This window comes from Drosophila teissieri, chromosome 2R, assembly GCF_016746235.2.
Source record: "Drosophila teissieri strain GT53w chromosome 2R, Prin_Dtei_1.1, whole genome shotgun sequence".
Lineage (NCBI taxonomy): Eukaryota > Metazoa > Arthropoda > Insecta > Diptera > Drosophilidae > Drosophila > Drosophila teissieri.
In genome coordinates, this window is record NC_053030.1 from 12,022,731 (window position 1) to 12,038,338 (window position 15,608).

The 15,608-nt window shown below is 44.6% G+C and overlaps 4 protein-coding genes across 4 annotated transcripts; 3 read left to right on the top strand and 1 right to left on the bottom strand.

Annotated features, from left to right (window-relative positions):
• Nucleotides 1-2,468: 2,468 nt before the first annotated feature.
• LOC122614377 lies at nt 2,469-3,025 on the top strand. Its single transcript, XM_043788947.1, has one exon. It carries the CDS (start codon nt 2,568-2,570, stop codon nt 2,925-2,927), a length of 360 nt encoding a protein of 119 aa, XP_043644882.1. The 5' UTR covers nt 2,469-2,567; the 3' UTR covers nt 2,928-3,025.
• A 3,642-nt stretch (nt 3,026-6,667) lies between these two features.
• On the top strand, nt 6,668-7,826 carry LOC122614302. The gene is made up of 4 exons (XM_043788857.1): nt 6,668-6,814; nt 6,897-7,025; nt 7,108-7,233; nt 7,309-7,826. Exons 1-4 carry the CDS (start codon nt 6,748-6,750, stop codon nt 7,524-7,526), a joined length of 540 nt encoding a protein of 179 aa, XP_043644792.1. The 5' UTR covers nt 6,668-6,747; the 3' UTR covers nt 7,527-7,826.
• A 3,223-nt stretch (nt 7,827-11,049) lies between these two features.
• Nucleotides 11,050-11,487, top strand: LOC122614658 (postreplication repair E3 ubiquitin-protein ligase RAD18). The gene has a single exon (XM_043789275.1). The coding sequence runs from the start codon at nt 11,124-11,126 to the stop codon at nt 11,424-11,426; it is 303 nt and encodes a 100-aa protein (XP_043645210.1). The 5' UTR covers nt 11,050-11,123; the 3' UTR covers nt 11,427-11,487.
• A 1,866-nt stretch (nt 11,488-13,353) lies between these two features.
• On the bottom strand, nt 13,354-15,493 carry LOC122613423 (cytosol aminopeptidase). Its single transcript, XM_043787585.1, has one exon. It carries the CDS (start codon nt 15,309-15,311, stop codon nt 13,653-13,655), a length of 1,659 nt encoding a protein of 552 aa, XP_043643520.1. The 5' UTR covers nt 15,312-15,493; the 3' UTR covers nt 13,354-13,652.
• Nucleotides 15,494-15,608: the final 115 nt, after the last annotated feature.

Consider the following 15,608-nt stretch of genomic DNA (forward strand, 5'->3'; position numbering starts at 1 on the left):
ATTTCAAGTTATAATCAGTGCTCATTATTATACCAGACACGTTTTCAGATTTCGCGTGATTATGCGCCGCGGCTCGGCAACATCTTTGCAAGTTTTTGGGGCAAACACGCAGCGATGGCCGTGGAGCGAAGTCAAGGAATTAAACTTGAAAATAGCTTAAGAGATACATACTGTGCATCCAGCAGATAGGCGAGGCGATGAGCATGTTGGTCCTAGGTCCTGACCGAGCTGGATATCTGGATATCCCTGGTATTCTCGCAGCTCAGACCATAATGCTTATTGTTGTCATTTGCCCGGCCAAGGCGGGGCAGGGAAGGGCGCTTCAAGTGGGCGGGGCGGGGGCCGACGAAAAGTTGGCGAAAAATATGCAAATTATAATGAAAAACTTGACACTTTACATGCAAAGCAACAGCAAGAACAACCAGGGAAGGCGAGGTCGAGATTTTCCGGAATGCTTTTCGGCCCACCAGCCAGTCAGTCCTCCAGTCCTTCAGTCCTTTAGCCCTCAGATCTCGGCTCTCGGTTCTTGGCCTCCAAGCCGATTCAAATCTGCGGCGGGCGATTAAGCGGGCCAAATGAAGCGCTCGCACTGCCTCCGCATTTTAATTAAGCAAGCAGCCAAATAGCAGTAGTGCCTCCTTGTTTTTGCCCACCGTCACTGGTGTTCGTTGTTCGCTCTTCGTTGTTAGTTGTTGGTTGTCGCCTCCGTGCGAAAAATGGCACAAAAGCTGGGTGGCATTGGTGGCATGGTGGCACTGGTGGTGCTCATCACCACTGGAGATCCCGAATTCCCGTAGCATTTGCATAAAGTTTTGCTGCAGCTGCAGCTTTGTTTCGCCGGCTTTTTGATTCCATCCACAAAAGTCAACGAATGTCTTCGGAAGTTATCAGAACTCGAGGTGTCAGGCAAATTATCTGGCTTTAAATAAAGCAACTTGGATACGGTGTGAGACAAATTGGAGCTGGATATTAAGCATGAATATGGAGAAGTTGCAAATTAAGACTGCGAAATGTTGCCGAATCGATTAACATACATTTAAAACTTCGCAAATGGCAAAGGATTCGAGTCATTTCAAATGCGCTTTGAAAATATAAAAACACCCTTTGAAGTTGAGAGACTTCTGAAGAAGTTACTACTGAATACTGTTGTTCAAACATTTGTGTTGGCTAATGTTGTAGTTATTTGAAGTTAATAGTATAGAAAAATCCTAGAGACCCACTTTCAACCAAAAGAATTTCATAATGTTTCTCCGCAGCCAGCTAAGCCGCACTTACAATCAACTTTAACAGCTCTTTTAACTCCAAACCTCCAAAAATTGGCCAAACTTTCTACGATTTCATTCGCACACACTGAAACACACACAGCCACACACAGAGCGATGGAAATTATGGCGGAAAATTACCTTAACGAAAGGGCTTCCGCAGCACTACGACTTTTGGGGCACGGTTGCAACCTTTGCGACCCAACTGTACCCGCTTGTAAGCCACTTGTAGTGCGGCAATGGCAGTCTGGGCCGAAAACAAAAGCAATTAGATGTCGCCAACTGGCTGACTGGGATTGTGTGGATGAGGATGAGGATGGGGCTGAGGATGAGGATTGTGGATGTGCCGCAGGAAGTTGAAACGAGTGGGTTAAGAGCTGTTGGCCGTGTGGGTGTAGTTGCTGGTGTGTGTGCAAGTGTGTGTGTGCGTGCGAGTGTGAGTTTTCACGCAGAGACCCAGTAAAAGTAAAAAGTTTGCCAGCGCGATTTTCTTGGTGAAACTATAAATTTACAAGCCACAATCAGGGGCGCCTCCGTTATGTGCGTGTGCGTGTGGGCTTGAGAGTGTATTAAAAAGCGTTCAGGTGAACCACCTACGTGTTACGTGTTACCCACCTGCCAGTCCCATCCCTTTCGTCCTTCCTTCCAGGACCTGACAATTTTCAGCACTTGAGCGTTTATTTTGCCGGCTCTACGGCTCCGGTTGTTGTTGATTTTTATTGCCATCGCTGGCGTTGTTCAACGTTAGTTATAAAAACTTTACCGCCGCCCGGAGGTCCATTGTGGGTGGGTTGGTGGTGGTTGGTTGGCTGATTGTCGAGGGTTAACATTGGGACTGTTGGGGCATTTATCTCCGCCATTTGGTCCCCTCGAATCCTGAATGGATTTTAAGTGGAATAAGTTTAATGATCGAAATTATTCAACGTGTGCTTTGTGTTTTGGCCTCTGTGGCTGGTTTATGCCCGGCTTAAAGTGGAACAGTCCCATGTTTATGACAGCCTGTAGTTTTGGGGCGTGGTAAAATAAACATATTTGGCTTAGTGCTGTTAAGTGGGGCCCAAGTTTGTCTGGCTCTAAACAACATAAGCATATTTGCTTTCCGCATAGTGATTTGTTTGTTAGAAGGTGCTTATGACATATTGCAGTGCGTATTGTGCAGAGATTTCGCTTCAAAATTTTACTGTTATTAAAAAATGAAATCTCAGTGCTCCACGTGAAAATGACAACTTGTCAAACCAAAAACATCTGTTTCCCATTCGAATTAAACCAAATTAATTTTTATGAATTATAGCCCACAGCTCTACAATGCATCGTGCTATAGGAATTCCGCTTTTGTGGCGCCCACCTTTATGGAACTTAAGGATCAGCAACGGCTACGCGAAGGATGCCAAGACCCTTAAGCGACTGGGCACCAGTCCGCGAAATGTTCGCGATCACCCCGAAGGATGTACGCCCCAAACTCTGAACACCACGGCCTTCACTTCCCCGGATTTCATACCCCCCTCAACCTACCGAATCGTGGACGAAAAGGAGCAACTGGGACCCAAGGCGGGAAAAGAGAAAACCTACAAGAATCCGGAGTACTACAGCTATTATCGCTACTCGTACTACGACCTGAAGACAATCGTGGATACCATTAAAAAGAAGCAATCAACTAGGAAGTAATAACAAACCGCACCAGATTAGGAGCACTGAAGAAAATTCCACTCACAAACTTCCATTTATACCCGATAGTTGTCAGGAAAACTAATTTATGGAATATATAATTATAATAAATTCAATATAAACCAAATAAAACATGCAATCAATTTACTAGGTTAAGGTATATGTTTAAGAAATATTTAAGTTGTCATAAAGAGCATGGCATACTGCTTTCGCTCAGTGTAAGAGCTCCTCCGCTCGGTGACATGCCGCCTTATGACACTAATCGTATTAGTTGGCTGGTCGTTAGTTAGGCGCTGCTATCTGCCCCAAATGCGATTTCCGCACAATGAGCTGCTCGCCGTGTCCGTCGTGCAGTTTCCGGATTACGTGCGGCATTCTTCGCACAGGTGACATAATGATTCGGACTCGCCGGCGCCTCGCGGCCGTAATTAGAGGGGGTCGAGGGGTCGTGGGGTCGAGAGGTCGACGGGGTCGAGGGGTTGAGAGGGCGCCGACTTGTGTGCGCCGGACAAAAGATGCGATGATGCCCCCAAAAGGGGCAGGTGCACCTTGTAATTTAGCAAATCGGTTTAGCAACTCATCGGGAATAACCAGCGTGGATGCCGTGGGGAAATGGAGCTCTCGCGACAACACGCCTTATTAAATCTACAGACATTAGCCTCTTGCTTACACTTGTAGGTGATGTTCATTAGTTTGGCGCACGCAGGTGGCCATAGGAAGTCAGAATATCCTACGAAACTACAAATATATCACCAAATACACCTTTTCGGGTATACCGAAAAAGATTTGGAGAACAAGATTTTATAAATACGGTATTTTGAATAAGTTTAATTGTAGAGATCTGAAGTATTTATTTAGATATGATATCATTTTGCATATGTATGTATTCATACTTTTAAAGCACTTTATCTAACAACAATAAAATTACCTGATATATAGAAATCTACACCTGAAATATATATGTACACATATAAGCTTTGTGATATCACACAACTTATATAAAATATGTAATCTAAAAATTTAATTTTGAATACGATACTATAGATCATATATTTTCAAGCCCACTTTCGATATAAAAACATATAAGGTCGTAACTATAAATAGTATTAAGTATTAAGAACAGTTTTACCATTTCTTCATTTATGATATATCATATATGATATATGTATAGTTTCCCTAATAATACACAACTGGAATCGGAATTTCTCTGAGTGGAGCTTTTAATTGAATCCCATTGTCGTGGGAGGGGGGTGGGGGATGGGTGTGTTTGTATGGGCCATTCGAGCGAACCATTCCCATTCACACATCCCCTCCTTGGCAATTTATCAATTTTAATCGCATGCAAATTTTATGCAGGCCGCCATAAGACCCAAGTGACATTTGCTTTCGCTAAAGCTGGGCACACAATATTATTTCCAAGAAAATGAAGAGGGGCATTGAGTGTGCGAGTGTGTGCCAGTGTGTGTTGGGCTGCTCATGAGCAGTTTTGTTAACAACTTTGGGCCATTCGAAGGGCTTCTGAAATGGCTGCTGCTAATCACATGGCACTCTTTGTGATTGCGACCCGCCCCTCGAACTCAACCATCCTGCGCCATATTTGCATTTTGGCAACATCATTTTTGCTGTTCCGATGTGCCTAAGCCTGAAACATGGCCAAATCAAAACATTTGCATAATTAATGAGTGTGGAATGCTTCGTAAGTCGTAAGGGAAACTATCAGTTGGAGCCAATTGGCAGAAAGTTAATGTTAAGAATGTAAGCCAGGGAAAAACCAAATAAGAAATTACTTGCAATTAGTATGGTATGTAGTTAGAGTAGTCAAAAGCTGAGAGGTTTATTTCTATATTTATTTTTACATGTTCTCTCAACGTTTCGTAGTCGAATTCGTAACATCTTAACAACTTTCAAAAGATTCCTTTTGAATTTTCCAAACAACACATTTCATTCCTAACTCATAACTCTCGAACTATTATGACACGCATTCCACGCAGCATAGTAACTAACTATTAGTTTATTTGAAAAATAATTTATAATTGGTCGCTTCAACAAATTACGAAGTTCCTGGGAATAAATCAAAGTTTCCAGCCACAATCCTTCGCAAAATAGTTGCGCTTTTGACGTGGCATTTTTTCCGCATGTCTGAGGATTCCTGGCTGAGGATTCTGAAACTGTACGACTAACGCTAATTTCCGTCTGGTGATTGATACGAGACCCCGGGCCAATGACACACGTCATCCATCATGGAAGACAATGGCATCTGGGTGGGGAAAAATGGGGAAAAGTGGGGAAATGTGGAAATGGGTGAAGGGAAACGCTGGGAAATGCGCTTATCATGTAACGGTTAACGGTGAATTGACTGGAAAAGTTCAAAGGTTTCGCCTTTGATTTGATGGATGCGAAGCGAAGCGATGGCAAGTGCCTCAAGTGCAAATTAAAGCCACCGAATGGCAAGTTATATATAGTATATAGTATTTATATATGTATGTGAGTACCTTCCGGCTTTATTTTCCAATTTACAGTGGCGGTAAAAGTTTGCGGGACACGTATTGCGATGGCAGCTGGTTTGCTTAGTCGGAAAAGTTGGGCCGGCAAATGCGAGAGCAACACGTAAAAACAAAATTGCAAATAAATTTTAATTGTTTTGAGCAATTAAAAATTAAATTTAAAAAATAGTGCAAGGAGCGAGCCAAGCGCTCCCCTCGGCTGCCCCAAATGCCGCACACAAATTTTGCGTGCTTATTCAATTTGCGAAAATGTTTGGCAACTACGTGAGTGTGCGAGTACTTTTGCGACCCAGTGTCCAATGGCTACACTACAACCACTGCCCCCCGCTCCTTTCCTCTCTACTGCCGAATACTCCTGCCGTTGCTGCTGCTAAACAAATTAAATTAGACAACTTTTATTCATTCGTTTGACATTTTTATTTGTTTTCAAACTCATTTTGCGAGAGCAAAGGCTGCGGACTGGACTTTTTGCCGAATGACAGCAGGGGCAGGACAGTTGAACAATTAACAACAAATACAATTTGCAGAGTTTAGTTAAAATTTTTACCAACTGCTCCCATTTAATTGCTCCACTCCTCCGCGCCGACCCACCGTCTCTATTGTTCGAATTTAATTAAATGCCATTTGCATAAATTCGTCATCCCGCCTCGTTGCGGCTGTCAAAGGAATACAAAATTATATACAATTTATGACACTTTCTTTGTGCATCGGTGGCAAGGGAGACAGGGGGGAAGGTGGGAGAACGGAGATAACAGTGCTTATCAATCGCTGATAGCAATCAAAACACTCGGAAGTGCTAAAAAAGTGATACAAATAAGTGTGTGGTCTATACATGCCAGTTAGCCCAATTAAAATATCATTCACCACAATATCATTACCAACTATTTTGTACTTAAATGCATTATATGGAAGTACCTTACTCAGAAGTGCTAAAAAGTGATTAAATATAAGTGTGTGGTCTATAAAAGCTGAAGAACTGCCATTCAAAATATCATTCACAACAAACTGCAGTGCTTCATTTGCTTACAAACTATTTTTAACTCAAATTAAGTACCTGGAAAACATCCTTACTCATCGAACAACTTTTTATGACCTACTGTTTGCCGAACTTATTACAGGGTGCTCTTCAAATGTAAATACAAATGACAAGTTCTTAAAAAAACCTTGATAAGACGCAATCGCTCTTCTGCGATGCGTCGTTCTGATTGCAATCGCCGCATTATCAGTTTGTCTTTCGCAGTGGCAACATCGAAGCTCCCTCTGAGAGATATAGTAGAAAATTCGCCGAAAATAAACAATACTATATCTTATCGGCAATGCCACTGACATGTCATCGTTTGCTGCTGCCGCTGCTCCTGTTCGCTTGTCAACTGCTGGCTGAAAGTGAATTGCCTTCCTTTGACTAATCACACTGGGCTTACTGGCATACTAGCATTTCATGATTCCAAACCCCCTGTAATTGCAGTTCCGCAGTGCTTTCACTTCACCTGGATAGGTGCCTACTCGAATCACTCGAACATTCTCACGGAGACCTGCGAGTCCCGCGTGGGTGACTTCAATGAGATACCCTGCGCGGAGCCGCTGGTTGTGACACGTAAGTGATGAAGCCAAGAAAGTGTGCACCCCTTTAAATAATAATCAATTCTAATTACATGTTTAATATCCCATTTAAATAGTTGACGACACAGTGCCGGATGTGAAGGCGCTGTGGCAAAACAACACCGAGAATCGCGAGAACTTTCTGTGCCAAATGTCGCCGGGTCGGTCATGCGTGAAATACTCGTACATCTTCAAGGGCGGATGTAAGTGCACACCCCTTTTCTTACATAATCTTACATAGACACATAGCCAGCCATATGATAAACCAAATCTTTCAGTTCAAAACATCACGTACATGTGCGCCAATGTGAACAGCACCAACGGATGCTATCGACAGACCCACGCAACTGGCATGGTTGTGGAGGCATGTGTCTGCACCTCCCGCGTGGGCCTGATACCCTGTAATGGCTGCTCGAAGTCGCAAAGTGCGGTGGTGGGCTGGGCTCTTTGTTTGCTCGGCCTTTATCAATGGCTGTATAAATATCGAATAGTTTGAACTGCAAATACACACGGTTTTGCCTTTATGTAATGTGACATTTCCGCTTTTCGCGTTTGATTTTGACAAGTTTTTGCGCAATTTATGTGCACTCTTTTGTAGGCCATCTATTTTCGGTTCGGTTTTTTACTGCCGTTGTTTTTTACGCCCCATCGATGTGGCCAAATAAACTGCCATAATTTATTAGCTCGGCCATTAATCAATTGCAAGTTGATGATGACAATGACGTCCGCTGTGCAAAGTGCATTTCAGTGTAGGAATTTTGTTAAATAAATAAACGAAATGCTGTACATAAATCAAGCCACAAATTTCACCGGGAATTCATTTTGATGGGACTTAAGCTACTTTTTTGTTTTGTAGCCCGTCTAAGCCCAGTTACGTTGAAAATATGAAGTGCATGAAGTTTGCATTCATAATCCTCTTGAAAGATAAGGTTTGGCAAATCCTATCAAGTTGTATTACAATTAAATTTCCCTCAATAATTACTTTAAATAAATAACAAATGCCCAGACAGCGGGGGAAAGGGGCGGGAGTCGGTAAACAATGCAGGCGATAAACGGAAAACCAGAAGCCCAACTGCCGATGGGACACACTGCGTATGAGAAATGCACCGAACGACCAACCAACGGGGCGTATGGGTAATGGCAATGGGGCTATGGGGGAAGGTGGTGGGCGGTGGGAGGTGGTCGGTGGGTGGCAGGCTGTTCCGATCGGGAATTGCCCAGTGGCAGCATCGGGCTCAAATAAACTAATTTTAATGCCTTCCATTGTGGCCAGAGCACGCAGTGCGGCTCAATTGGGATGCGAGTGCCAGCGCCAGATTGGCGAGGTGGAACGGGTCGGTCGGCACTGGTTCCATCTCCCGAATTGCACAAGATATTCGAATATTTATTTATTCAAATTGTTCGCTTCTACTCACAGCCTAGCTCACCACAGTAGAGGCTTTGATAGGTACAACTAAAGCAAAAGTGAATATTTCATATCAATTCAGAAAGTCAAAGAAAGCCATTTCTATGGATTAGTTATCCAATAAAAATATTGTTCAATAGTTGGATATTTATTATCCTGTTCTGTGAAATTGTATCTATGCTTGTTATTTTATTTGAGCACTATTAATTTGAACGCTACTGTACATTTGCAATGCAATACATAAAATGACCAAAAAAGTGCCGAAACTTCAACAGCCATTTGTAAATTATGCCTTTATGCGTGTGTGTATTAACACTCGAAATTCGGAATTTGTTTTTTTCGAACGCCTTTTGACAATATTTATTGAAATAAGTTCGTTGAAAATCCTGTTCCAGAAGCAGTTTTTACTCTCAGAGAATCAGTAGAAAGACTTCAATTATTCCTTTGATAGCAAAACTGATTATGAGTATGTCAAAATAACACTATTTGCACCATCAACAAAAATGGCACAAATGCAATTGAGCTATGGAAAAATAAAACATATTTATTTCAACCTTGCACTTTAATTTGGGAGATATATTTATTTATTTAAAACTAGCATTCAAAATAAAATAGGTGTGTCATAAAAAAACAAACCACTCAAGAAGATGACTTTTAAACTTAGTAATACCCATAAAAGAAAGGAGCAACTTTAGTGGGTTTGATTATGTTTAAGTGTGGCATATTTGCAGTATAATTTCAAGAACTAACAGCCAAGAAACGCACTGTCCTCTCTATGGCTAATATTTTGGATTTATGCATATATGCATTAGGCGAATCAACCGATTGCCAGCCAGCCGGGCTTATCTTCCAGTAGACTGAAGAGGGGCAGTGTTAAAAATAAATAAATAAACATAATTTGTGCAGGGGCCGTTTATTGGGTGGCTGCAGGACTCGCAGACTGGGAGTCCCAATATTCTGCCATGTTTATGCAGTGTCCAAGTTGTTGTTGGCTATTTGTTTAGCATTTTGCCCAGACAGTTTTATGTACCGATAGATACGGAGCCAGTGGCCAACGCGTCGTATGCGCAATGCATGGTGCGCTGGGAGGTTAGATGGGCCATAATTTATTTGTCTGTTTTATTGGCTGTTTAACAAGCAATCACAATAATAAAACTAATGATAACCGAAATGTGATAAGCGCTGAAAGGGGTAATGACTGATCGATTGGGAGATAGCGGGATTTGGGAAATTGATATTTTATTTATTTTATTTATCACGTATGGGTATTATTTTCGGTCTTTGCTTAACACTAATTGAAAAGTGATTGAAAGTGTGGCAATATAAGTATTTTTTCATGAATTAAGTTTCCTGTGCCGCTGCGCAATAAAAATGGAATTACTTTTTGGTAACTGCTCATCATCATAAGAAACAATATGTTCTTATAAAAAGTTATAGTGCCTTAAAAAGTTCAAAAGTTCACATTATACTCTAGGAGCAGTAAAGCCATATTTTGTGAAACATTCAAACCAACTTCAAACTTCAAACTTGAAGATAGAGTTCTACAATTTAGATTATTTTCCGTGTGCGCACTCATTCATATTCACCACCACGGTCAATTATTCATTGGCAATTTTTTTGCAGCTGCGAATGCAATTTGCAAATGAACCGGATTCGGCCCGCTGATGCCGGCGATGCGCCGTGTGTATTTATTGTGAGTGTGTTTTGAGGGACAAAAACAACTGGGCAAGAACGAGCCAAGGAAACCGCAAAAACCGCACCGAATTTAGCACTGTGCTTGACCAGCAAAAAGCGATGGATTTTGCGGAGCATTCGGGGGGCCTAGATCGAATGCATTTCAATTCAAAGCCGCACGGCCAAGTGAAGCGTGTCAGGTCGGGGGTCACCGAAACAAAAATAGGTGGGCGGAGGTGGAGGGAGGTGGTGGGGGGTGGTCAGAATCGAGCGGGAATGGCGGCCAAAGAGAGTGCGCTAGCAGCGAAAGGATGCAGCGTACAAATATCAAGTATACGCAGCGTGGCACATGACATTTCTTTGGTTATTTATACTATGTGGCATCGAATCGAAATGCAAATGAAAAGCACCGCAGAGCAGGACCTGCCGTTAATTGCCAATTTATAGCAGATACCCAACCGCTGCCACGCCCCCTCCCGCGCTGCAGCGCCTTAGCGCCCACTTTCACGTGCTCGCTCAAGTGAAAATTATCATTTCCACTGAAACTAAATCTCCGCCGCCCGCGCGCCAAAAGGCAACAAAGCAAAAGGCAATGCTGGAAAAATGTACAGACACCCCCACAAATGAAAGAAAAGAAAGTAAAATGCTAAAGGGTACGGAAGGGTACGGAAGCGAAGTGAAGAACCGAGGGAATGCAAAGCCGCACAAAGTCGACAAAAGTTTAGACGGGGACAAACCGTCCGAGTCGACCGCAAAAGGCAACAGCCATCCCAACCTCCAGCCCTCAAATGGGGCAATGCGATATCCAAGGAGTACATAGACGAAAATCGGCTAATTCATTTGGCAGAAGCGGGAATACCCTGAATTTAGCTTCGTTTCCCTCTGGCTTTCCCATTTGAAAAGATCGTAAGCAGAACATTTTTGAAGTGAAAATCCCTGCGTTTGCAGTCACTTCAAAGCATATTCAGAACTCTGAAATATTTCATACCCAGCAGTTGGCATCCTCACTCCGAAATGTCCTCGCACCTACAGGGCCACTGTGCAGCAGGGCGCAACAGTGTTCCCATTTTGACCATCGACCTGTGCAGTCCGGAAAAGCGGCCAGCAAAGCGCAGGTGCAGCGAGCTCGGAGATCCGGAGGATCCCTACAGGTGCCCCATTTGCTTGGAGTATGTGCGTCGACGCCAACCGGCTGCCACCCCTTGTGGCCACGTCTTCTGCTGCAAGTGCATCGAAACGGCCATCTGCCATTTCAAGAAGTGCCCAATATGCAACAGGAAACTGACTGATAGGCAAATAATTCACATATATCTTTAACTTTATTGAAAATTCCGTTTTAATTGCTTCGTTGTGTTTTATTAAATTTATTGCCTCGTTATGAATCATTCCTTTCTCAGCTTTAATAAACCATTCACTTACATTCCGTTTAATACAACGCATGGACTCGTTGCCCGGAAAGGGTAGGAACATGAACCCAACCAGCGATTTATCGCATTTTGCTGTGGTCGGCATTAGTTACGCTGAATTTTATCACAATTGCAATTCTTTCTAGTCGAGGACACCCCCGAAACAGCGGCCGCCAAAAAGGATTTCATTTTCATTTATTTTTCGCCTTCCCTTCGCCGTTGGGCTGCAGCCAAACCAGGCCGATGGAGGACCCAAACCCAAACCCCAACCCAAACCTGAACCCAAGCCTGAATCTGAATCTGGATGTGAATCCACCGCTGCCTTGGCAACTGTCCGAATCTGAATCTCGCCCAAAATGCCCAACGCTAATTTCCACGCTATGCCTTTAAATAATCATAATTTGGGGCTTTTGTTGCTGGTGTGGCGGCTAGTGGCGCTGTAAATGATTAACGCTGCTGCTGGGATTTCGAGGGTTAATGGTCGGGGGAGACTCTTTAAAGTGCCGTCCGTCGACTTGCATATTTTCAAGCCTGATTGCTCATTAGCAAATTCATTTGGCTGCACTCCAACCCAAAGGGGAAGTCCCTGAGTTATCAGTTAGCAGGCATTAAGTGTGGAGGGCAAATGTTAAACGCTGGAAGAAAAGTCGTTGGCGTAGGTTCCCTATTCTGAGGTGGAAAAGTCGTAAGCTATTCGCAGTATTCCCTGTAATCTGGGGATTTTCTTAATAAATTAAATAAAATACAATAAATAGGATCATCTGGTCATTTCATGAGCACTAGCTTAAGCAAGTCCTAAATTCTGAAAAAATGTTCTTAAATATAATTGTTATTATCCTAGCAATATTTGAACTGAAACGATTTTTTAAAGCATTCAATTCAAGTCAAAGATTTTAAAGCTTAGATATATATTTTATTTAAAAGGCAACTTTCCTTACAATAATTTATTAGGAATTAAAATTTATTTCTTATTACGTATATTTTGCCAATACAAATATTTCCGACGACCCTGTATAGCGTATTGCCAAATTGAAAAGTGCAAAAGTTATTCAAAAATTATCACTTTGCTTGGCCTAATGACTTGTGCAAAATGTCGCCGTATTAAGATATTCGCGCTCTCCGCATTTTTAGCTGGCGAGGGTCCTTCAAGTAGCATCCTCCCTTATCTCCTGCTCCTCCGAATCCTGGCGGAGTCTAGATGGGAACGCAAATGTCGGCTTAATTGTCAAAAATTCGAGAAAGGGAGAGAGGCAACGCAATGGGAGGGGGAGTGGGACGGATAGTTGATGAGCTGAGGGATGAGCATTAACCCAGTTAACCCATTAAAGCCGTGTCATAAATTCAAAGCCACAACAGGACGGCAACAACAACAGTAGGCGCCTTTTGCTTTGTGGCCTTTTGTGGGCCGGGCTTGGCCCCTTTTTCGACTCATTAAAGCCAACTTCACGCAATTAGGCTAATAAGCCGCCCTCGTAACAGTGCAGCAACAACGAGAAAAGGGCCAAAAGCAAGATTGGTGGCGAGTGGGCCATGTGGCGGGGTGAGGAGCTGGAAGTGCTGGAACTGTCAAGTTTGTATAAAACACTTTCCCTGCTCCCATTTCGCACTCTCGCCCAATTAACTGAAGTATCATTTGATGTGTGTGGGGTCAAGCTTGAGTATAATGCTAAAAAGTAACTCTTAATAGAACATACTAAGCCTCATGTTGAGCTTTATTAGTTGAAACTATCAATTGTCCGTTTATACGGACAGATAGAAAGGCGAACGGACAGGCGGGCATAACTATACCCTCTATATATTCTATTTATAGAATTATTAAATAAAGTCAAGAAACCATAAATGTAGCACTTATAAATCATTTAATTCTGCGCAGCTGGGAGACGATCCATAGAAGCCAGTCGAACTCCTACCATTAAAAATCGAGTTGGTCCTTTGTCCGTAAAACTGCCTTCAATGTGTCGTAACCCAGCTGCTCACGGAACACTAAACCAAAAATTTGGACATGGAGACAATATTGGGAAAATAACAAACACCAAAACGGATACGAAACAGAAGTGAAATAGAACGAGAAACGTGGAAACTAGCGCCACAGGTGCGGACGATCCAGATCCGGAGATCCCAGCCAACTACTATTGGACTACTTGTTATCCGGACAGGCCATCTGGTAGAGGAACTGGACGATGGTGCGGGTGGGTCTGCCGGTCATCCGGTCCTTGAGCAGATATGGCAGCGGATTGTGGCGCGTCAGCATGCCCACATTCCGGATATCTATGTGGGCCCAATCCGCGCAGGGCACCAGTTCGTGCAGCACGGCGGCGGCAATGCAACTGGAGGCGGGACCAAGTCCCCGGTTGCTGATGTCGTAGGTGAGATTCGGGGTCACCAGCTGCTTGAAGTAGCGCCACAGGGGCAGCCTCCACAAGCGATCTCCAGTTAGGCCGCCTGCCTTCTCGAACTGCTTGGCTATGAAGTTGGAGTTGGTGAACAAGCCGGCAGCGGATTCTCCAAGGCCAGCGCAGACGCCGTAGCCGACGGTGGCCAAGTCCACCACCAGACGCGGCTTATACGTGGTCTGGGCAAAGAGCAGGGGATCAGCCAGCACCACCGTTCCGGCCTTGCTCACATCCACGATTCCCAGCGTCTTGCCATTCAGCAGGGTGACCACATCGCCCGGCTTAACGGCCATGCCCGATGGCATATTCTCGCAGAGCGGCAGCACCGCCGTGATGTTTACGGGCAGCGAGAGGGCGGCTGCAGCTCGGACGGCGGCCACACAAACGGCAGCGCCGGCCATGCAACCGCGGTACATATGCAGGCAGTTCTTGGGCCGCAAGCACAAGCCGCCACTGTTGTAGGTCAAGCCCTTGCCCAACAGCAGTATGGGTCGATCCTCCGGCGCTGTGCCGCAGTAGCTGACCTCCAGGACCACCGGTGGCTCGCAGCTGCCCTTGGCTATCATTAAGAACGAATTGAGGTGATTCATTTCTATCCAATCCATGGATCGCACCTCTACGGAAACGCCGCACGGACACAGGGCATCCACCGCCGACTGGGCGAATATGGTGGGCGTCATCTGATTAGCCGGCGCATCGCTCAGTCGCCGTGCCAAATTCTGCGATTCGGCCTTGAAGAGACCCCTCGTCCAGGCGTCCACGTCCGGCGAGTCGTACAGATCTAGTTTGGGCACGTGAGTGCGATCCTGCTTGCGCTTGTTGCTGTTGTATCGCCAGATGGCCAGGGCACTGCCCTCCGCCGCCTGCTCCGGATATTCCATGGAGTCCACAAAGACCTCCGTGCAACCCTGAAGCTGCAGTGCCCGAGCTCCCACGCCAGCCGCCACTCGGGCATTCTCCATGCCCTCATCGATGTTCTCCAGGTCATTGAATCCGGCACCTTCCTGGCCCAGACCCACCACTGCCACTGCCCGAAACTCGGCATCCACGTTCATGAAGACCTTACCCTTGCCCAGGTCTCCCTTGACTCCAGTTTCGCGCAGCAGCTCGGAGACCTTGCCCTGCGTCCGGTCGTCAAACTTCTCGCCGCTGGACGTCATCTTGACCTCCTTGCCCTCGCCCTCCTTGGAGTACACGCCCACCACCACGCCCTTGATAACAGTCTTGTTGTCGCACTTGTCCGCTGCTGCCGCCAATCCCCTCATGATTTGAAAATCATGTCGCCGAAGTCTGTGGTTAAAAAGTTGCGCCCCAAACAGATTATACGATTTCCAGGGTGCGGCGAGCTTCTGGTATAATCTTGGATTGCGCGCAAAAGCACTGATCATGCGTGTGGATGCCATCTTTGTGATACAATGTCCGTGGTTTCCTGGTTAGTCCGCCCTGGCGCACGTCTGGGTGGCTTTTTTTAGTGGTGGAGAGGGATAGATACAATTTTTGATTACGAAGTGCCTAACAATTTTGGAAAGACAGTAGAAAGTGTGTTCCTCTGTTTGGCCCAAGGGTAGACTAACTAGATCCTCCAAACCCGAGACACTTCTACACACGCCCTCTTCGTTTGATAACAATTAATATCAAACACATTATAAACTTCCTTTTAAGAACCTAATTAAGCCCAGTACAATAAATAGTTAAGCAGA

Bases quoted from the DNA above. Each gene is read 5' to 3' on its own strand.
- LOC122614377 (XM_043788947.1), top strand. From the start codon at position 2,568: ATGCATCGTGCTATAGGAATTCCGCTTTTGTGGCGCCCACCTTTATGG.
- LOC122614302 (XM_043788857.1), top strand. From the start codon at position 6,748: ATGCCACTGACATGTCATCGTTTGCTGCTGCCGCTGCTCCTGTTCGCT. The intron at 6,815-6,896 runs GTGAATTGCCTT...CTGTAATTGCAG, and splicing joins TTGTCAACTGCTGGCTGAAA to TTCCGCAGTGCTTTCACTTC. The intron at 7,234-7,308 runs GTAAGTGCACAC...CAAATCTTTCAG, and splicing joins GTACATCTTCAAGGGCGGAT to TTCAAAACATCACGTACATG.
- LOC122614658 (XM_043789275.1), top strand. From the start codon at position 11,124: ATGTCCTCGCACCTACAGGGCCACTGTGCAGCAGGGCGCAACAGTGTT.
- LOC122613423 (XM_043787585.1), bottom strand. From the start codon at position 15,311: ATGGCATCCACACGCATGATCAGTGCTTTTGCGCGCAATCCAAGATTA.